Consider the following 23415-nt stretch of genomic DNA (forward strand, 5'->3'; position numbering starts at 1 on the left):
CCTAATTCATACTAATAGTACTTGCTTCAAAAGTACAGCCACTTACATCAAGGAGACTTTACAGGTAAGAAAGCTTTGAATAATTAAGTACTTCTGGGATCAATCCTTTTGATGAGATGCTTCTGGGTCTTTATTAGCTCATCCAATTGCAGAACAGGTAGCATCTGTTCCTTAGCAGACACCAAGTATTCTGCTAAGGAAATCTGCTGGATTTATGACTACTGAAGTTGAACAATTTAAGACTAACACTTCTTTTTATATTCACATACATAATGTCAATGAAGTTAATAGCATTTAATATTTTGCTTATTACTCATGCAATTCCAGACTATAAACCTGGGCTCTTAAAATTATTTTAGACTAATTCATAGAATTTAAAAGTCCTTCAAAGCCAACAGTGATGCCACTTCAGAAAGATAATGTGTTATATTTGTTTTCCAAGAACGAACTATTTCATTATCATGAATAACATAGCAGTACCAAAGGAAGACCAAATCTACAGCATTCAAGAATGTCAATCAAAAAGTGTTTCACCTTACCTCATCCAAGCCAAGAACTCACATGGGCAAGACAGCTATTCTATATATGATGACTCTTTGATGAATCTATTCCTCCATCCATCAGTTTGTCTTGCTCCATTTTGATAGGAAACTACCCTTTCACTCACCATCTTTATAAAGTCTTCTGACAGAAGGTTTCCATGTTACATTAATTGTTAGATGGATGACCAGATGGATGAGCAGGCTGGTGAACAGCTACATAAATTACTCATTCTTATATTTTTTCAATTTGAGTGGTACCTGAATTGCTGAAAATGTCTGTCTACTTTGGAATGAACAAACCAAGTTATATTGTCTCAGGTGCTACACTGTACAATGTCATTCCCTGACACATAACGGAAAGACTCAATTTCCTTTCACTTTAGTAAAAACATAGCCCTATCCTTCTAGCCTGACCACATCCAGTGCTTTGAGAGCACCTGAAGACTCAAATATTGTCTCTTTTAGACTCTAGTGCATGTGTGATTGTCTTTTAACAAAGCATCAATATCCACAAAAGGTAGACTTCAGTTCAAAACTTCAGGATGGATTACAAATGAAAGTGTCTTGTCATGCTTTTAAGCTCAAACTTGTAGAAGCTGTGACATGAAGTAAAAGATTTTGTGGAAAACCAAAAATGAAAAAAACAAAAAACCAACAAACCCACAACCAAACCAAAAAAAAAAAAAGAAAAAAAGATGGGTTTCTCAAGCACATGAATTGCATCAAGGAATTAGACATGCATCTGTTTTAACAAAATTGAGGCAATCATTGTCTTTAGCGTTAAAGGGACTTTAGCAATTCAGACTTACCAAAATTATTCTCTTTTTAGTGTTAAACTTTATTTATCTATTTTAGTTTGATCTTGTAAATTAATAGGGCAACCCACTGAGACTCAATAGCATTTTCTGTTTATTGTTATCTTTAAATTTATTTACAATTTAGCTGAATTAACTGTGTATGACATACTGGTGGTAAAAAAAAACAATTCTGTTTTGGTTACACAAATATTTTTGCCTTATTTTCAATAATAATTTAGCTTTAGTTTTAAACATTACACCTTTGTAGACCAAACCTGAAAAGTGAGCAACACTGCCAGCTCTCATTGATAGGAGTTAATAGGAACTGAGTGCGCACAACACTTTGCAGGATCAGGCCCTCCACATGAAAATATTTTGACTGGATTTAGCCACATCCTTCCTGACCTTAATTCATACTGGATAAATCAATTTGTTAATTCAGCTGAGGTTAGAAATTTGAAACAGAACATAAATTACATTTTTCCAGTCCAACAAGAGATTGGTTTTCCTACCTGGAAAATGTGTTAACAACCATAGTCTAAATCAGCACAGAAAATGCAAAAACTGAGTTCAAAGGTCACCCCCTTTTATTAGCTGTACTTTCATAAATGGAAACAAGAGAAGATTGTGTTCTGCTTTGTCTAGATTTCAAGGCAAAGAGTTAGTTACAGGGCTTTTGTTTTTTAATACCACATTAACTAATAGAGGGAGAAAATCTTCCTCACTTTAACTCCACTGTATTACCAAGAGCCTAGTTCATGCCCTACTGAAATCAGCAAGTTATTCCGTTACCTTCAACAGGCTTTAAAATGGGTTCTACATCCAAGATATTTTGTTTTTATGTCTCCAAATTTACAACTCTTTTCCTTGCAAGAAAAAAAAAATTACTGTTCTGACACAAGTCCCATTTCAAAAGGTCATGGACTGTATGCAGAACTTTCACTCAAGCCATCTGGACTTATTCATGTTAACAAGTTTTTTTGTTGAACTGAGGCCAATTACTCCAGGCAAACCCACAAAATTAAGTGGCACTGCCTTAGACTAAGAATTTGATATGTATTTCAGACAAATGTCATTTGATTGTTCAACCTGTACTCCAGACATAGCATAAAAGCAACAGAACAATAATTTTCTCTGTCTCCCTCCCTGTAATTTAAATGAAAATGTTAAAAAATGTTTTCTTTACAACATTTTTTAAAATCATTTAATTATATTAATACAATTAGGAAATAAATAGCCATAGTGGCTAATCAGACTCATGAGAAAAATCAACTTAAAGGAAGTGGTTTAACAAGTAGATTTGAAAATCTTTTAAGAAAACTTCAATAAAAAAGATATAAATGTAGCTCAAGCCCAAATTAAAATAGGAAAATCATGCAGTGGTTAAATTGCCATAATACATGTTGTTGCTCTTCACTCTTCTTCATTTGGCTTCTTTTTTTTTTTTTTTAGAAATCATCTCCTGAATTTTTGCTTGTTTGTCATTGCTATTACAGCAAGCTTAGAATTTTGTCCCTTTAACTGCATTTTAATAGCAATGTATTATAGCATGATTTATCAACATATGGCAGGTGGAAGCTGACACAAATTATAATGAAAATTAAAACACTCATTTATGCAGCAGGCGATTATCATTTAAGAAACATTTATTTGCAGGCTTTAAAAATGAGAGTTTAGAACCAAATGGGTTTAAAATGAAAGTTTTAATGACTGTTACCTTTTTCCTGCAGCCACTCCTCTACAGGCCGGTTATATTTGAAGGGGATTTTCTGTTTTACCATTTGGAACCGTTCACTATCAGTGTTGCCTTTAAAGTTTAAAAAACAGCTTAAAAACAATCTGTAAAGTCAATGAAATAGTTAAAACATCCTAGATTTTTTGGTTTTTTTATGACCTTATTTAGCTATAGATAAATAAGTGCGCACGTGGGTACATATATATATATATATATATATATATTTGAAAAGAGAGAGATTTATCTTTAGTAGAGTGGAGAATAGTTATACATCCAATTGCCTGAGGTTCTGGAAGGTCAAAGAAATTAAAGCCTACAAAAAAAAAAAAAGATTCTCAGATTCTCCTCAGAGTATTTGTTTATCCAAATTGGTTAGAAGGCATGTGCAATTTGTCTGCAATGTGAGACCTTGCATGAACTCAGTGCCATGAATTAAAGCATTCTGATCAGACTCTGGATCTGATTGCATATGGACATGGCACAGTATGTCAGTCACATAAACACACAGTAGTAATTTGAAAAACCTTCTTGCACTGGTAAAAGACACGTGTTAGGACTAGAAACCCAGTAAACAGGAAAAAAAAGAAAGGAAGAAAATATAAGAAATTGAAGCCAAAGTATCTAATATAATTAGTTAAAAAAAAAAAATCCAAACACCTAAGAATGGAAAGATAAACAGAAAAAAAGAAAAGTAAAATTTGATAAGAGGAAGAACTGTTAATTAAGGATACATGAAAACTTCTGTTCAGTTACCAAAGACTTGGGCCTGTTGCCAGAATAAAACAAATGCTTAAAAACTAATTTAAATAAAAGCAGAAATAATTGGCCAAAATGTAAATTGCGGCAATTACAGTTCCACTGTTCCATGTTGATGGATAGTATCCTCATCCATTAAAGTGTGCTTTGGTGGAAAGCTCCTATGACTTGCACAGCACAGAGAGGCACAGGATTCACACAAAGCCTCTGTCCAAATTCCCTAGCTACTGGAAAATTGCACAAGTCAGATGGAACCTCTAGTAGAAAGGAGCAGCTCAGTTTGATGGTGCTAGGAAAGACAGAGAACAAGTGCCATCATTCTGCTCTTTCATCTTCTTCAGCTAGAGTAATTTTCTGATTAATTCTAATTTTTGCTTCAAGTATTATTTTTACAAAAACTCTTCAGACAGGCATAAGAGAAGTCCTTTTTTTACATGCAACATTATAAAATTGTAGAAAAAGGATTAAGCCCACAACTTACTGAAGTAATGCTACCATAAGCAGAAGTTCAGTAAATCAGTTGTGCTCCAGTATGTGTTTTGAATAAATGGTGGTCAAAGTCAGCAACTGCTCTGCACAATTTACAGTATTGCCTTTAAAGTCATACATATAAATATCCTAATGGGGCTTCATATTTATTTGACTTTCTGAAACAGATGCTGTAATCTTTTTTCAATATAAAGAGACACCAATGAAAAAAAGGGTAATTAAAAACTAAATCATGGAAGTTCAGCCAGTCAAGAGCAGACACTGTCATACAGCAGGGAATATGACTGGTGAATGTCATGTGTTTGATCATCCTCACTGCATAGCTGTTGGTCAGAAATGCTGCCAGTGAGTGTGAGGTACCTGCTGACCACAGCTGGGCTCTCCAGCAGCACCTTGGGACTGCTGACTTTCAGCTGCACATGAAAAGCACTAGAGCAACATGCCAGATATAGTCCCACAAGGGTTCATATGACCTAATCTTAAGGAATATTTGTAAAAATCATCATCTATATTACTGTAAGCTCAGCTGTAAGGAAAGCAGCAATTTGCATTTGGGTTAGTATCTCCAACTATAATGATGGACATCGAGGAGCCTTGCTGCTTATTTGGGGTACAGGGTAAAAAAGCAGCAAAAGCATTTAAGAACAACTTTACTGGCCCAATTGCTTACTACCTTCCTGAAAAGTCAGATGGCTTTTTACCTTCCTTATTATATATTAATTGTGGGAAACTCCTATTCCCCATTGCAGGAATATCTAATTAAGCACCATCTGACACACATTATTGTTCCACTTTCTCTGTTGCACCTCAGATGCCTGCCATATACACTTGGTTACTCAGATAAACTAAAAGGAAAAGAGAAAATTGAAAATACCTTCTGAGTCATCTGCCAAGTCATATTTAACAATGTACTGTGGTGACTTGGAGTCACTCACAGAAATGAAGTTACATTTAAGTACATTCCCAGCTCTCATAATTCATATCAGCACCACCAAAAGTCAATTCTATACTTCTATGAATACATATTCCTAAACAGAAAATTTGAAAATTTGAACCATGTTCAATCCAGGAACCAAGAAAAAACTGATAAAGAGGAGCTGAGTTAATATAAACAACAACAAAAAAAAAAGAAAAAGAAAAAGAAAAAACTCTACCTAAAGCTAAAGAGACAGTAATATTAACAAAACAATGATATTTGATCTGTTTAGTAATAAGAAACTGAAATGAAAGTTTCTTTTCCTGCAAATTCTGCCATTCATTTAAGCCTAGGGGCAGCTTACAGGACAGGGAAGCAGACCCATTGGTTTGTGGAGAAGAGAAACAAAATTAAGTCAAGCTCACTACGAAACCAATTTTTTTTAAGATCAGTTAGCAAGACATTCAGCTCAGGCCTTTTCTCAACACACTTATCCACACCCACCAAAACAGATCAATCTCATAAATGCAATCATAAAAAATTCTGCATCTCTTTTAGGATTTTTTTTGTTTAGTTGCAGTGTGCCTATTTTTTTTTTTTTTTTTGTGTACAGGGAAAGGGTACTAGGTCCTGAAAAATTCTCAGAAGGCACTTCAATGGCACTTAAAGACCTTAATTTCTCTCTCAACTCAAACTTGAGGACTTACAAAGAGGTTGCTACTGCATCTATATTGCATGTGATAGTGACAGACACAGTTTTGATAGAAATGGGGGTTATTCCCCACTTTATAGAGTACATTTTGAGCTAGGACTGGTTACATGAGTGCATTGATAATATAACATTGATGGGCAGGCACGTTTTCTATAGCCCCAAAGAAATTTTCTAACACTATTTACAAGCAACAAGAAGCTCCACTGTCTTCATCCATATCAGCATGCACATGAGTAACCTTTTACTGCTGGAAATAAGATCTTTTTCAGAATGAAGACAATTCAGAGGAACACTAGAGTCAGCCAGGGGCTGGCATGGACTGCTTCTTCCTCTATGTGAAAGGCTGACTGTAGAAAAGAAAAAAACGTGGTGAATTGAAACTCCTCAGAAATAGGGTGTCTGACAAGAACAGGCCAACAAGACTGAGGTAAAAAAAGGAAGTGGGACAATCAAAAAAGACATGATGATGATAAATGGGTTTCTTATAGCTCTAGACCTTCAAGAAAGTCAGAAAGGACAACTATTCCCCACCACATCTTTAAAAACTGTTTTTTTTTAAATCAGGTTTAATTTAATTTTATTATGTTATTATTATGCAGATATATTCAGCGAGATTAAAATACATATAAAAATCATACCTTTAAAAGCGATGAAAAATTGAAGGGCATTAGAAAATTCAAGTAGGTTTATATTGCAACATTAGTGTCTGATCTATTATTTTTTGGTTTGTTTTTAAATTTTATTTCAGACATAAGTAAGAATGATTTTTAAAAACATGTGCATGAGAATGTGTTTACTTATATACCCAATTACAACAGTGAGCTAAAGAACAACCTTTTCATTGTTAAGTACTTAGAATAGCCATTAAATATAACCAAGAGAACCACACAATTATTAAATTAATACTGACTTGGAGTTGTGCTTTAAAAAATAAACACAACATTTGATATGAGAGCTCAAAAAGGAAATATCATGGTTTGCAACACGAAGTAACATAACTTTGGCATGAAGAAAGCTTCCTGAACCTCTGACAGCTGAGGCATGATGTGATTAAAGGTGTTTCTCGTCCATCTTCGTACACATAAATTTTAACAATCCTTTTGTGACCTCAATGCAATTTCTTTCTATAGTTGAATGATACAAACATTCAAACAAACTTTTCATGTAGCTAATATAGATCCTCTCTTTTTTTCCTTTTGAGTCCAGATTTGATTCCAGGCTGTTTTTCAGAATAGAATACACAGGATAGAGTGGTTTAAATTTTCAGGAAATACTCCTAATCACATAATTCTTCTGCATTCAGAATCAATGTGGGTCTCAAAGGTCGCAGGATATAGCTTTTTTATAGTAAAATTGTGTTGATTGGTTTTGCCACTTGTGATTTACTAAATATTTTCCTCCCGTAGATTCTAGCTGCTTAAATGATTCAAGTACCAATAGGATAGGCTCATTTTAAATGTTTCCTCTTTTTTCCTTCAACCACATAATAAATTCCTGTATATCAATATGCCTTAGATCTGCTTAACAAACTTAGCTTCTTCTACAGAACTGTGCCTCATAAACACATTATTTTGCCTATCTTTATTCCTTTTTTCATGTAAAAATTCTAAAGCCAACTGTGAAGACTAGGATTAAAAGAAGTCTTTTGTCCCGTTTAGGATTTATATGCACAATTAATAGAAATTCTGCTGCATCTCCTAAGTTTTTCAACAAACTGCTAAGCAATCAGACTTTTATGACCTCAAGGATTTTAACAGTAACATCTTGAAATCTTCTAGATTCTTGAATCTTGGTTAACCTGAATATTCTAAATATTTCAAATACCATTGCTAAGGGCTAAGTACTTTGGAAAGGAATATGGCAGAAGTGCTCTATGTTTTTTTTGAGTTTTCTTGGATTGTCCCTCTTTTTCCAAAGGAAATGTGGAATCTAGTCATAAAAATAAGGGCCTACTGGTTAAATATGATCAGTTGCTGACATTGTGTCTTTTTTCTGAAGCCCTTGGTATCCCTGCTCTACAGACTATATTGATAAATAGATCAGATTCACTTTGAACTTCAGCTTTTGATAATCTTCAATTTAGACAAACTAAAATGAGGGGGAAAAACCCCAAAATAACTTGTTTGTGCCAATCACTACTGGCAGTTCCCACAGGAAATACTTTTTATGCGGTGCAAGAGTCCAAGGGACACAGTTTAAATTTGCTCATGGGCAAAGCAGAATTTTCTTCCAAAACCCTTCAGTGCTTCAAGATGTCATTCTTTTGTGCTGATGCTTCCTTTAAGAAAACAAGCAACCTTTATTGCATTAAGCTTATTTCTAAACCAAAATGGAATCTTAAGCCAAAGAAAGTACAAGAACAACTGAAGCTCTGAAAAATCTTGCTTCTTGGCCTAGACCAATCATAATGATTTACTACCTCTTAGGTGTGAAAGAGAAAAACTGAAAGGTTCCAGCAAATTGCACCAGGCAGAAAGAAAGTACTTGCTTTTAGGTTGCATATTAATCCATCCTGATGTGTTGTCAAATCTGTGAAGATGCTGAAAAGAATACCACAAGAAAACACTCATCTGATCTAAATTACTGTCACAGGCTGTTCTATGAAGCAGAATTTTCTTCATTGCTTCTTCGTCTCTAAAAAGAATGAGACATTTTACCTAATGAGCAGTTATTAAGTGAAAGATGCTACAGTGATACTAAGGATTTAAAGAAACATCTTGAGATCAGTGTTGAAGCTTTAAAATGTTTCCACCATTTTCCCCATATTGTAGAAGGAATATCAGTAGGAAAAGGGCTTGCTAACACCTAGTGTTTGATAGCTCAGTTCACCCAGCAGCCTGTAATGCCAGCTCCCTTTGAGTTTTTATGGATGCCCATAATCTCACTAAGATTTACACACACTTAATTGACATCATCATGAGAGAGAAGCAGTCTGCTACTGCATGAAAAGTGTATATTTGATGGGTAAATGGTCTACTAAGATAAATTAATTCAGTTCAATTCAACTCCAAAACTCTCCTAGGGCTGATGCTATGTGCCCTGGAAAAGGAGACTTGCATGCATCATGGAGAAGCTGCCATTTCCCCTCTGATAAAGGGAACAAAAGTTTCCCAAGTGTGCTTGTGATTGGCACAGACTGAACCTCTTTTACCACTTCTGTTTTCAAGCAGCTGCATTTGAAAACCTACAAGATACTGTATTGCTCCATTTTCACATTTCCTTAAGTACGTATTTTGTTTTAAATACTACGAAGTACAACCACTATTTGTTCGTAGCTTGTATGCAATTAGATAACTGAAACAAGTCTATTAGTAAAGGATTGGAATCTATTTTTAAGACTAGACCTTCCTCCATACATCAAACAGGAATAACAACACTTACAATCAAGTATTAGCATCAGGTCTGTTTATGTATAGATGTTTATTTTGTTGTGTTACTGTAAGACCATATTGTGGTTTATATAACATAGAGAATGGTTGCACTAAAATCCAAACATGCAAAAAATCTCTACTTACAGTGGCTTTAGAAAATACTTGAAAAAGGTCCAAACCTGAAACCACAGATGTGGCTTATACAAAAATGAGACAGGATGGCCATGCTAAACAAAATAATTACAATGCAGATGATCTGGAATCTTTCTAACTATCACAAGCTGTCCCTCTAAAAATTCTTGAAAACCTTCAGTTTTGCCTTGTATAAAAGGAGAGCTATAGAAAATTAATTACAATTTGGGATTTAATTTCATTTCAGTGAATTGAAAAATAGACAAGTCTTAACATTGTTTAGCTTTGCTTCAGTTCTTGGATATTATATTCTTCCCCTGCTTTCACTGTTCAATAAAGTTGCATCTTTTGCTACTGAATTCTCATTTTATTTCTTGTCCTTATTTTCCCCTTAGTCCTGGATGCCCTTGACTTTATCTTCAATTCCCTCTGATCACATTGTTTGCTGGGAGCAACACCTTTTATTCTGTTCATCTCACTATGGACTGGAGTTAAAAGCTGACCTTCACACTGCAACCCTCCTCAGCTCACTGCCCTCGTGATAAGAGACAACAAGGTCTTGGTAATGTAAGTACTAAAAATATGAGAAAGAATTAGCAAGCAAGACTCCAACAGCAAAAATTATTCAGGCAGCTGGAGCTGTTTCTAAGTCTCTAGTTTGAGAGAGACTTGACCAAAATCTTTACAATGCCACCACTCCCTATTTTATCTGATCTTTTTTGGCCTAAAAAACCTGAGGTTCTAATTTAAAGTAAAGCACCATTCAGGCCAAAATCATTGGGAAATTCAGAAGCAAACTAACGGATAGGATTTTAAATGTCTGTGCAGGAGGTATAGCTAACATGGACCACAGTGACACTAATAAGACTAAGAAAGACTTGAGGAAGTCATCTAATTCAATGCTCTGCCCCAGGACAAGATCAGTAACATTTCAACCTCCCTTAGATTAGTCTTTCCATCCTGTTTTGGATGACTGAGAAAATAAGTGCCTTACCTTTGATAGTCTAACACAGAAGTACAATAGGAGCAAAACAAAAGAAAACCCAGATTAGCAAAGGTGGAAGAAGGTTAATCAAACCTTTTCAAGCATCGAGAAGAAAAGAAATATTGTCAAAAATGTGACTCAAGTCCTATTTTATATGTGCACATTATGCTGAATCACTTCAGCCCTGTAGAAGTTGAGGCCATGGGCATGAAATAAAAGCAGTCTGCTTTAGTTCTCCTTTGAGCTATGTTGGAAAACTGAACTAGTGTACAGTGCAGAGAAAGCAGTTACCAGTTCAACCTCTGTAAAAATATGAAACAATTTGGGTGCCTACATTACTAGATGTTTGAAACGTTTTGTAAGGAATGTGTAAATTACTGTGTTTTTTCACTGACCAGACCCAAATTAAGCCCCATGTCAGGCAGCCAAGGCTGAAGTGTCTATTAAAGAAAAACTGAAACTACATATTGATCTTTCCATTTTAAGCAAGGAAAAAAAAAAAAAACATTTTGCAGGAAGAAATCAGAGATTGGAATAAGATACACTGCTATTATCCCCACATCCCACTTTGATTCCCTTGTGAAAGGTCAGGATGTGATTTATGTTGCCCAGTGGGAACAAGCAGCAATAATCAAATACCAAAAGCATTTTATTTCTATTGACACTTTAAATTCTATTAACTCTCATTTATCTAGAGGTTGTTTATCTGTTTTGTGCATTAGGCAAAGTCAGGACATAGAAACACTTATATAATTTACATATTTGAGGTGAGGCATTTGAGCTACATGAGTGTAGCTATTTTGCTTCCAGGAGCAATGTGAGACTGAAAACAGCTCAGTTGCCTTTGGAGGGTGCATGATCTGAGGTAAGAAAACTTGTGGCTTTATACCTGCTTCTTGAAGGGTCAATGGCTCACTACCACAACCCTGCAAATAAGAGCAGCTCAGCTCCAGCAGAGCTGAAGTCTCTGCCTTGGTGCTGGTAGCTGGACTGGCTCCATTAGAAACCTCCAGATGTTTCTGAATCTCATTTCCCTGTGCACATATTATTAGGGAGATAATATGGGGAGTTAAATGTACAAATAGAAAGAGCATATGAAGTCCTTTCCCATAAATACAGTGCTACTGTAGGGCAGCTGCTCAGTCAGTAACAATAATGAGAGTAATGCCTGTAAGGCCCTTAGTCAAATGTCACTGATGAGGACTGGAAAGCTAACCAGTTACAAATAACCAAATGCAAAAACTCTATGGAAGTGAAAAGTTCTCTAGAATGAGTGCCAGGAAATAATTAAAAGCATGTAAGAAACTGATGAAATAAGAAATTTATTACGAAGCACTTCCTACTGAGATTGCATATTAGACAGTGCTACAGTATCCTCAGGGAAATACTTGAATTATTTAAAATTTTCCTTGAAAAAGCAGTGGGGGATATCAGTTTATTACAAAATGGAATAAATGAGACCAAACAGGCCTTTCCCATTTCTAATTGCTACAAATCAGAAAATCAATTCTTCTGTTTGCATCAATTTAGAAAAAGGAAAAGAGAATTCTAGGATTCTGTAGCAATCCAATGAGTCTTCTCAAAGACAGATGCTATTCACAAAGTAGTGCCATGACCAAGAGCACCAGTTACTCAGTAAGTAGCAAAGATGCAAATTCATTGACCCAGAAAGACTTCCATGTTCAGTGAATTGTAGAATATTTTCTATTTAAGTCCCCAAAGATAAGGTAAATTGGAGCTTTATCCTCAGTTTAATGATGGGAAAAGCCAAGCTGCAGAGTGGTAAAAGCATTAGCCAAGATCACAGAGAAAGGCATCTCTAAACACAAGGCTGGGATTCATGAACTTCTGACTCCTAGTTCCATGACTGGCCCCTTTCATTTCTGACCATCCTTTCACACCGTTGCTCTACTTCAGATTGTAGCATATGATTTTAATGACTTCATGCTTTCCAGTGCCTTTAGAGAGCAGGGAAAAGGCTGACGTGGATGCATAAACCACTTCTGTCACTGCATGTCAGCATGTCAACCAGGGATTACAGCTGGCACTGTTTTTTCTGCAGGCAATGTGATCAGAAAAGCACAAAGTTGCTCAAGCCTGTGATCCCTCAGGACAGATGTTTGTTTGCTCATTCTTACTGTGCACACATGTGTGTTTATGAGAGAGAGACAGGGACAGAAGGAGAGTTAGGGAGAGGGAGGGAGATAGAGAAGAAATAAAACATAAAAACTCTGTTTGATCAGGAGAACTGAAACAGAACTAACCCAGGAGAGAAACGTAAATATATTCATGTCTGGGAACTCACTGCACTGTGCTGTGCAGCAGGATTCTGTTTAGCCTGAGTCTCCATCTGAGAAATATTTCTCCATCCTTCTCAGCACTTTGTACAGCTACATTTGATGTATCATCAAATGGCTGAAGCAACAGCAATTGGTTGGATGGGGCGCAATGTGTTCTAGTGGAAGGTGTCCCCACCGTGGCAGGGAGTTTGGAACTAGATGATCCTAAAGGTCCCTTCCAAACCAAGTTCTTCTATGGTTCTAATTAATCTTATGCCAGCAAAGGAGAAATTTACCAGAAATCACTGTTGATAAGGTTTATGCTTGGTACCTGGATCTCATACAATCATGGAGCAATGGACACCAACAGATGAGAACAGCTCAAAATATCTGAGGATTCAGTCAGGGTACACATGCTTGTGTGAATGGCGGTATACTTTGGCATTGTTGGGAAGACCAAGCTATCAGGATATACCTGTATCTCTTAGCATGTAACTACTCTTCATGGAAAATGGCTGGATGTCAAAGAAATACAGGGAAAACCACATGGATTGTATCTTTTTTGCACCATAGTATCTCAGGCACTGGGATTCAAAGGCCTGTGGTAAGTATATGAATGCAATGCCAATTCCTTGGGATATCCCAGGGTTCTTAAATCAGATGCCAGGTGAGAACAATTAGGCAGAAAGATGCATCTTTCTGCCTAATTTTTCCCTTTTATCCCTATGGATAATGTATTTTTCCCTTTTATCCCTATGGATACTGTATCTTGGAATATTTTAAGTGATCATTCTGACATAGAGCAAACCTAGGACTGGGAAATCATAAAGCTCATCTCCTCCTGAGTTTCAGTTTATGCTGTACTACCATTGTCAAAGGTTAATACAACTTTTCCTAGGCATTCACTCTGTGCTCCAAGAATTCATCTTACAAAGAACTCTAGTCAATAGAACTAAGCTAAGAGGAAAGAACTGAGATTTGAGAATCAATGGAAAAAGGATCATAAAAATAGAGGAAAAATCAGAGATGCCACTAACTACCTAGGTTTTGGGTTGTTATGGTTTAAATTTGGCTGAGCAGTGGGGTCACAGTACAGCAAAGTAACTTCTCCAGATGCAGAAGAAGTGGGAGTATTTCCACACAATCATGTCTTCCTGAATAAATTAATGAGGAAAAACAAGGAAACATTTGCTTTCCAACTGAGAAATACAAATGTAATTGCTGTAGATATGATACAAACACATAGAGCTTATTTGACTTCATATTTCAGATCACAAACTAAATGCAGAAGTAGGGCAATTCTTTTTTTTAGAAGGACATCTTTTGGGGCATATTTTTGTTGTTGCCATGGTGTGTTATTGTAATTCTCTGGAGCATCAGACACTTGACAGGTCTCAGACTCAATAAGCTTGATTAGATGAACAATCAGGCTCTGGGAAGACAGAAGAGAATCCCAAATCCAGGACCATTGGAAAAAGTGTCATTTTGACCATTACAGCAAATTTTCTTCTAAAGTATTTGGTATTCATCTGCAGATTTGACATATTGGACATCTAGTCTGATGCAGGAAGATGTAAGAGTGTTGCTACACTAATTCAGCTAACAGCTGAATATACAATACAAATAATACATATCTCTGGTTTTTTGGACAGCACCAAAAAACTTTTACTCAAACTGTCAGTACTTTCTGTTACTGTTTTCTTTATCTAAGCTATAAACAAGATAAATATTTTGGCTAAATTAAAACTAGTATTGCCTCTAACATGTATTTGCATATTAGAAGAACCTTTTATGTGATTGTTATGTAGCAGTAATAAAGACTGCTGCAGAAGAATACTTCTTACTCCTCTCCCCTCTCCCTCAAGGCCTATCAGTGGGATCCTGGGTGGGAATTAGATGGTCATGGCAACTTGCATGAAGATACTTTTCTGTGTTTACTTCCTTCCTTAGGTAAACTCCTTCTTTCAACCCTACTGCTGTTAAATCATACTGTGCTACTTGCTCTGCTTCATTACCTTGCATGTCTTCATAAAGACCCATGCATTTCCCTCTTTCTTGATGCCAATCGGACAAATTCCAGGGCTTGACAGACTGCCACCCACATGGGCTTGAGGTACTTGAGGAAGTTAAAACTACATCTCCCTCAGTCTGAATGCAGTGTGTTGCAAGAGCTCAGATCAGCTTTAAGAAACAAAACAGGAGCAATGGATACTGGAAGCTGCAATATAATCACCTTTTTGTTAGTTGTTTTCTGTTTTCTCTCTCTTCTGTCCTCCAAACTAGAATTTGGAAGACAGAAAGTCCTTATAACACTTTCATGAAACTCTTTGAGGATGGAGCAAATTAGAAATAAACCACAGCTTCACTTTTTCTGTGGAAAAGCAAAATACAAAGTACACGGCAGTTAAACTCTAAGCGTAGTGGCAACATTTATGTAACTTTTATATCATGTCAGATCCTATCCCGTCATCCAGTATGGAAACACATGCATTAACATGAGGTTTTTTGCATGAATTTCAAACTATGTTCATTTGTTGATGACTTCATCAACAAGTCTTATATGTTTTATATGTCATTGGATACAGGGGAACAAAACTTGAGTGTTCATATCAGGTAGCCATATTTATCAGTTTTCCAACTCTAAAAATATATTATAGATGCTATGGCCCTGCAGTGACAAGCTACAATCAACTTTTGATTTCATCAACTTGTCATGCTTTAATCATCCCTCTTGGCAGATCTTTCAACATATGTTGCAGTACTGCCTTCAAAATGTGCTCCTCCAATTCTGTTTTATTAACCCTGTCTTTTTATATGTTTTAGGCTCATTATGAAATGCAGTAAATCTGTCAAAGGCACTTTATATGCTGTCTCCAATTCATGCTGATAGGAAGCATCTGAGAGCTCATTTAAGTCCCACAAAATGAGTACAATATGAAAAGTCAAAATCCACAACAAAGTATGTGACAAGAACCCTGGTGATCGCATTCAGCCTACAGGGCTAATCAAAAAATCAGTTCTTTTGTTCCTTACTCATTGCCCACTCAGAAGGACATTTGGATAGGAAAATATTAAGACCACAGTGGGATCTGGTAGCACCAAGAAAGAAATCCCTTCAGCATGCAGATCAAGCAACACATTAATGATTCCAAGTCATCCAGCACAAGATCCATTTTCATGAAGACAACTGGGTTCAGCCAAACTTCTTACTATTACCTTGGTTTCAGAAGCAAGGTTTCAGAAGTGAAAAGGAGATCATAACAGCCTCAAGTCTGAGGGAAGGAAAACATTGCTACAGGGACACAAGAAGGCAGAAGCCAAAGTTTTTGTGGGGAGTTGAAGGGTGGAAAAAAGAGGAAATGACATGTCAAAGTCATTCTGCAAGACAGAATGAATTTGGGGGAGGAGGACCCAGGCTCTGAACAGCACAGAGAACTAGAAATTTCCTCTAAGGAAATCACTGAAGTGGTGCAATATGAGCCATGTAGAGGTACTGTGCAGGGATAAATACAAACTCAGAAAGAACTTGTTGCAGTGACTCAGACATCTCAGTGAGTTTTCCTTGTTAATTTCACAATCAGCATTAGACTTTGCATCACTGAGCTCACAAGAACTAATAATCACAGCATTGTATATTATTTACAATATCAGTGCACATGTCAGCTGAAGAAAGGATATGTAGTCTTTTCCTGATTTCCCCAGTGATGCTACTATTACAACTTCTAAACTTACTTCCCTTTTCTTGTCTAATGCATTATAAATTAAATAAAGCAAAGTTGGAAGAGGTAATATCCCTTTGATAACAGTTAAAAACAGACAAGCTCTCAGAAACAGAAGACGCAAAAAAATTACAGAAGTAGAAAAATATAATGCTACCGATTAAAAAAAAAACCTACCATGAAGAACTTATATATCCTGAAATGAGGCTGACTTTTTCAACTGTATTGGGCTGACTCATAAAAACTAGTAACCTCCAGTTACCATATAAGCCTATATAAGCATACTATATGCCTATATAAGTGAAGACTAATACAGATATCACATACTATTTCTCCACAGTTAAGGCACTCTTATTTTCTAGGTTGGTCAGCAGGTACCAAAACAGAGCACAGAGAAGTCAGCTCAGTCCCCTGCTTCTGTCTTGGGAAATCTACTGTCTCCCCATGTTCAGTAATAAAGTCAGTGAGATGAACTCTAGCATGCACAAAGAATCTGGACACAATCTTGTGAGACCTTCTGTTTCCAGGACAAGATGGGGATAATGCATAAAAATCAGAAATCATGAGTGGGAGCTGCCCTGTATCCTTTACATCAAACAAATCCTTGCTAAATTTTGTCTTTAACAACTACAACAATCACTGCGTTTTCTGAGGAAATTCCTCATCATAACAAGCTCTTGTGTGTTTTGTGTAATTCCTTTACAAATAACCTTGAGCCTTCTGTATGTCCTCTTAATATCTCAGGAGAGGATCTCATTTTCTCTTCCTCTCTTCCTCTCCTGCCTGCCTTCCCCAGCCCCCCTCCTCAATTATCTCTTGCTGTCTTCTGGGTGGTTATGTTTAATCTCAGGATTAGGCAGAAGCCTGCAGTTTGCTTTGAACAGCTTATCAGCTTCCAAGAGACATTTACAGGGAGAGAAAGACTCCAGTTTTGATAGCAGTAATTGTATTTAGCTTGTAAGATACAAGGCTATTTATCTCATGGCTGGGAAATCACAGAGGGAGAGAAAGAAAATGTTGTCGATAAAAACTAAATAAAGCCTAAAAGAATGAGAAGAGAAGAGAAGAGAAGAGAAGAGAAGAGAAGAGAAGAGAAGAGAAGAGAAGTCCTCAGAATCCTTTCAGTAGAGGGATGAGGTGGGAAATGGATCTCATTGATGGCTTGAGTAGGACAATAAATGACCTGTTTTAAAGCAGTCTATGAATTCTTGTTCAATATTCACGGTTGTGTAAAACTCATGGAATTTTATTTGTAGGGATGGGTAGAAGCATTTTTAGAGATACTGAGAACCAACACTGCATTTGAAGATAGCTGGATCTGTGGATATCCACATCTCTGGAAATGAAATCTGCTTTTTTGTTTTTCACAGAAATTTACAATAGTACCCATCATGAATTGTGCAGTGCCATGCAAAACTTACTACTTAAGGCAACTTCAGGTTCCTCTTTTATAAAATGCCCTTTCCATCACACATTAGCAGTATTCAGTCAGTATTCAGTCTGCTCTTGCTGAAACAGCCTCATGCTTCATTTTTCCCACCTCACAATTCCTGTAAAATCTCTGATGCTGGCTTAAGTTCTCCTACTGTATTACTCCATTTTTAAAGTACCTACAATAGGTTTGGGTGGGTATTTATAGAAAAAAAAAAGTTTGAGATATTTTGAATCTTATTAGGCTGCAACCAGTATTCTAATTTGCTACAATCAAACAAAGCATGGAAGGGTTAACATCATCTCACTGAGAAATATTCAGCACTTTGCAAAAGTATCAAATGGGTAACAGCAATTTAAAAAATGCCAGATTCCAATTATTCTGATACTTTTAATCATAGAATACTTTTGATAAACGAAGAATAAGATAGAACCAAGCTTTCAATCTTATCAAGACAAACACAAATACTTCAAGTTCTTTCCACCACCATAATTAATTCTCTACAGTTAAAACAGATGAAATGAAAAATACATCTATTTTTTCTGTGTTATAGAGATGCAGTATATAATTTCAGGTGTCCAAAACATGTCTCAAATTAATGAAATCTTCTCAAAGATGAGAGATCACAAAGTGAAAGAAAAATTGATAAAAACTGACAGACATGAGATTCTTCCAGTAGCCTTTGTTGCATCACCTTTCACTTAAACACAGAACTATAACCTCTACCTGACATTCTTTATTTCTTTGTGAGCAAGTAGTTTAGACTACACTAGAATATTTGGAAAGTAGCTACAACAATTATCTAGCTCAATCAGGGCTGGCCAAAAGTCAAAGCATGTTCTTAAGGGCAGTGTCCAAATACCTCTTAAACACTTATGGGCATGAGGCCTGGTGACAATCTCTCTAGAAAACTGGTTCTGTTTGACTAGTCTGTGAGTAAAGTAATGCTTCCTAAGATCTATTCTGAACCTCCTCCTGCATAGCTTTGAAACACTCCTACATGTCCCATCACTAAGTACCATGGAAAAAATAGCTCAGCACCTGTCTCTGCTTCCACCCTCAGAAAGCTGCAAAGAGCACTGTCACCCCAGCCTGCTTTGCTCCAAACTCAGCGACCCCCAAGTCCTTAACCACTCTCCATGGTACATGCCTTCCAGCCCTGTCACCAGATTTGCTGCTGTGCTCTGGACATTTTCATGGATGTTCACATCCTACTCAAATTATGGGACACTACCAAGAGTGAGACCACACAAACACTGAATAGAACAGGACAACCACTCCTTTTGACTGGCTGTCTGTGCTGGTTTTTATGCTCCCCAGGACATGGTTTGCTGTTTTCACTGTCAGGGTCCACATATGACTTACACTGAGCTGCTGCCCACCAGCACTCCAGAAAGACCCCTTCTTCACAGCTGATCTCCAGCCACTCCTCTCCTAATTCCTAGTAATGTTACTCTGCTCCAGGTGCAGAATCCAGAATTTGTTCTTGCTTAATTTTATCCCATTAATCATTGTCCAATGCTCCCAATCCAGTTAGAATTCCCTGCAAGGTTTTTCGTCCCCTGAGGGGGTCAACAGCACCGGCCAGTTTAGTCTCACTAGCAAACATCCACATCCACTACCTTCCCTTTGTCCATGAGATAGGTGACCTTACCACAGAAGAATGAATATAGTGAACAGATCTGTCCCTAGAACTGAACCCTGAGGAGCAGCTCTGGTCACCAGTTGCCAGGCAGATGCAGCCCCATCCACCGCAGCCCTGTGAGCTCTGCAGTTCAGCAGTTCCTAACCCAGTGCACTGTGCACAGCTCATCCCACAGCTGGGCAATTTGTCTTGAATGGTGCTGTGAGGGATGGTATCAAAAGCATTACTAAAATCCAGGAAAAACTACATCCACTGCCTTCCCTTCATCCATAAGGCAGATAGAAAGACATAAAATTAGTTACAATGGAACATTCCCCTTGTGAACCCATGTTGAGTGTGCTTTATGACTGCATTATTCTTCAAATACCTTTCAACAGCATTCAGTATAATCTTCATAATTTTTCCTGGAGCTGAGTTTAGACTAACATGTCTGTAGCTCCCTGTATTTTTTCTCACACCCTTCTTATAGCCTGGAATAGCAGTGGCTACGTTCCAGTCAGCAGGGCTCTCCCAGACACCAAGACCCTTGCTAGATAATTGAGAGGAGTCCTGTTGCTAGCATCCTTCACTATTCCTTCAGTTAGCTAGAAAAATTATTGAAAAAAGCAAGAAAGAACTCAGCCAGTTTTCTTCCCTATCTTACATAAAATGAGGGGCACAAATCTAGCCACTTCAGATCTTTCCACCTAGAAAATGAAGAAATACATTTTAGCAAGGCAGGGTAGGTAGCAGAATCTACACCACTATCACTTTGACCTGCTTTTAGAAAGCTTATTGTTTTACACAAAGACTTTGTCTCACGTAGACTAACAAAGATGCAGTTCAAATTGGATTGCTTCCAAATGAAAAAAAAAAAAAAGATATGCCCAACAGTTCAGGAACATTCAATCCTTGGAACTGGAACTACACTGAAAGAAAATCCCAGCACAGACACCACGGTCTCAGAATCAGCTTTTTGTTTTGTAGGTATGTACTTATCTGGCCAGAGCAGTCAGTTCTGCTGCCAAGAGCTAACAGTCCAGCTTTCCCAGAAATGCAATTTCCTCTCAGAAATGTACTTCAGAGATCAAATAAAGTAGGGACATAGAGGATGAACTATTTTTTTCTTTTATCCATAGCAAAAAACCTGCAGAATAATGTAATTTGAAAGGGCAAAGACTAGTGCAAGAAGAGTGAGAGATAACTCGAGAATGATAAAGGGGAAAAATATAAAAATGTGTACTGTATGGATGAAATAATGAACACTGGTAATAATCCAGTTGTTTAATACTGTCTTAATTCTTGTTTCTAAAATGCATTAAAAAATCCAGGCTACACTTGTTTTGCTGGATCATGCATTTCTTTAAATGACAGCTCCTTCCTACCTGTTGCCTTCTTTCCTTTAATCCTCTCCTTTAAAACATTACTTCAATAAGATAATAAGATTTTATTTTTTTATCGTGGATACTCTTACTTAACAGCTTGTCTTCACCTTGGTTTTTTTTTTTTTTTTTTTTTTGTTTGGTTGTTTGGTTTTTTGTTTGTTTGTTTTTTGTTTTGTTTTGGGTTTTTTTTCCTACTGCAGAATATGTAGTTTGTGCCTGGATGAACAAACAGGAATGTCAGGCTTGTTTTGACATACACTACAAATCTGGCATCACACAGAGTATTTCTTTGCAAGGAAAAGACAGTGAACTGAGTAAAAAACCCCCATCCTGCTTAAGAAATAATGAAAACTTAAGGACTGAGGTATCCTAGTTCTGTGTAAAAATTGAAGATTTATTTCTAACTGTTCTGAAAATTTCTGTAAGCTGTCTCAAATTTGATGGGTTTCATTTTAATCAAAACAAAAACATGTCAGATACTTCCTCTTCCTGAAGTCTGGGTCTAAAATTACTCAAATTTCATCATTAAACAATTTATTTGGATATAGAGAAGGCTTTCTCCAGGAACATAAAAGCAGGAAAATAACAATGACCCAGCACAACCTGTTTTCTGGGAGACACTTAAAAGGATGAAAGCATGAGAGACAACAGAAGGGAGGAAGTCATAGAAAACTGTACTTTAGACTACAGCAAAAGTTTTATACCCTGACCAAGAAAAATCCTATCATATTGTGATAACCAGCTTAATGAATCAAGCATTAAGAAATTGGCTATCAGTACAGCCTATGGAAGAAGCCCATCTCCTTATTGTGTTCTTGAGAGAGAGGAGAAAGAGCAAAACTAATGCAAATAAATCACAAACAGTTCAATGGTTTTGGCTGAACCACAACAGCTGAATTGCAGACAGCAGCCTCTGTGCTAATACTACTTCTTTGATATCTCCCAATTCTCAGGAGCTTTGTCTCACATACCATACTGGGCCACTGTTCTGTCTTACTGTCCAGTAACAGAAACTCTGGTACCTTGAGATGGTACTAAAGATGAGAGACCATCCCTAGTAATTTGGATTATTTCAGTCACAAAGCCAACTTTAGCTCCAAGTTAATTCTCTCCTTTACCATTTTTCTCTAACCCTTTTCCTTACAAGAAAGTACAAAGTTCATGCTGCAGGTGACTGGAATGCAATCAGATGCTATAAAACCCAAAATGTCATTGCCTGAGTTGTAAGTTTGCTGTCATTCTATTTTCCTTGTCTTTTATTTGAAGTTGTAAAAATACAGCTCTGGAGCCTTTTGGTCCCATTGGGCTAGTTTCAGTTAATTTCAATTTAACTAAAGACTGTATTTTAAGGAAAGCCAATATTCTCTCACTTTTCTCCTTTAATGAATATCCAACTTTTATTTGTAGTTTTCATTGAGCAAGTAATTATGAGTCTAATGTATAATCCTTCCACAAGTAATAAAACTCATAGAGGAGCATGGAAATGCCATTCAGAATGCAGCCCTGACTGAAGATTGCACCATGTGTGATGACAAAGAAGAAACATTAGATAGTTTATAAAATTAGTAAACATTAGGGTATAGCACTGTGTGAAAAACCAAGTGCACATGACATTGTTCATTTTACAGACAACACAGTGTGCCCAAGCAAGCATGGTCTACACATACACCATTTTATAAACACTACCAATAACTGTGCTTCCAGAATTGACATGATGCTATGTGAAACATAGGGGATTACTCAGCTACTATCACTCAAGTTTGATATGAATTTAAATTTTCAGCAGGTTCCAGTTGAAATGCACTGGATTAGCCCGGGTCCATCCAACCACAAAGCCTTTACAGAACTGAATCTCTGCTGAACACAGGTTTGGTCTTGCAGTCAGATCAAAAACAACAGCGCAAGTTTGGTTTGTGAAAGACAGCAAGTAATTAATTTTAAAAGCTCCTGTTCAATCTTTTTTTAAACCATTGTCTGCTCAGAAAATGGGACTAATAAGTATTGGCTTCCTGTAATAATTGGTTCATTGAATCTTTTCTGAATCTTAGGCATTCATAATGCCACTCTATTATATGGATATTCTGGTATTTAACATGAATTGACATCAAGCCACAGTCCTTTCCTTTGGGAGGGCTGGAACATTGCCCTCCACCCTTGGGGTTTTTTTTGTTTGTTGGTTTGCTTGGGTTTTTCCCACAGTAATGTATTATCTTCTGGTTTTTTGATTTTTGTCTTTTCTTTTTTTAATTTGGCTAAAATATTGGTTTGAAAAAAGAAGGAAACAAGTAAGGGATTAACCTGCACACACCAAGTATAGTCCCATAAGCCTTATTTTCACAGGGACAGGCTGAAAAATTCATCATCTACAAACAGACAAAAATTGAAATACGTGCACAGAAAGGAAAAGGTGTCTGGAAGATAAAGGTGTCCTTTTTTCTTAGGGTACAACTGAACACACTATATACTTGCCCAGAATATAAGATTAATGCTGATTCCATAAAACCATACATCTTCTAATGAAAACATAGAAATATCTTTAGC

At 36.7% G+C, this 23415-nt stretch overlaps 1 protein-coding gene across 26 annotated transcripts in view; it reads right to left on the reverse strand.

The window, feature by feature from the left end:
* The window catches only part of NRXN3 (neurexin 3), a 967492-nt gene that overhangs the window by 110053 nt on the left and 834024 nt on the right, over positions 1–23415 (reverse strand). For 17 of the 26 annotated variants that reach the window (XM_071426717.1, XM_071426706.1, XM_071426705.1 and 14 more), the window contains one exon: positions 3057–3146. The exons of the other annotated variants lie outside the window; for them this stretch is intronic. In XM_071426717.1, coding sequence (XP_071282818.1) covers positions 3057–3146 — 90 coding nt within the window. The remainder of the gene's footprint in view (positions 1–3056; positions 3147–23415) is intronic. 26 annotated transcript variants of the gene reach the window in all.

This window comes from Agelaius tricolor, unplaced genomic scaffold (genome assembly GCF_023055355.1).
Source record: "Agelaius tricolor isolate 1412-34295 unplaced genomic scaffold, bAgeTri1.0.p SCAF_5, whole genome shotgun sequence".
Classification (NCBI taxonomy): domain Eukaryota; kingdom Metazoa; phylum Chordata; class Aves; order Passeriformes; family Icteridae; genus Agelaius; species Agelaius tricolor.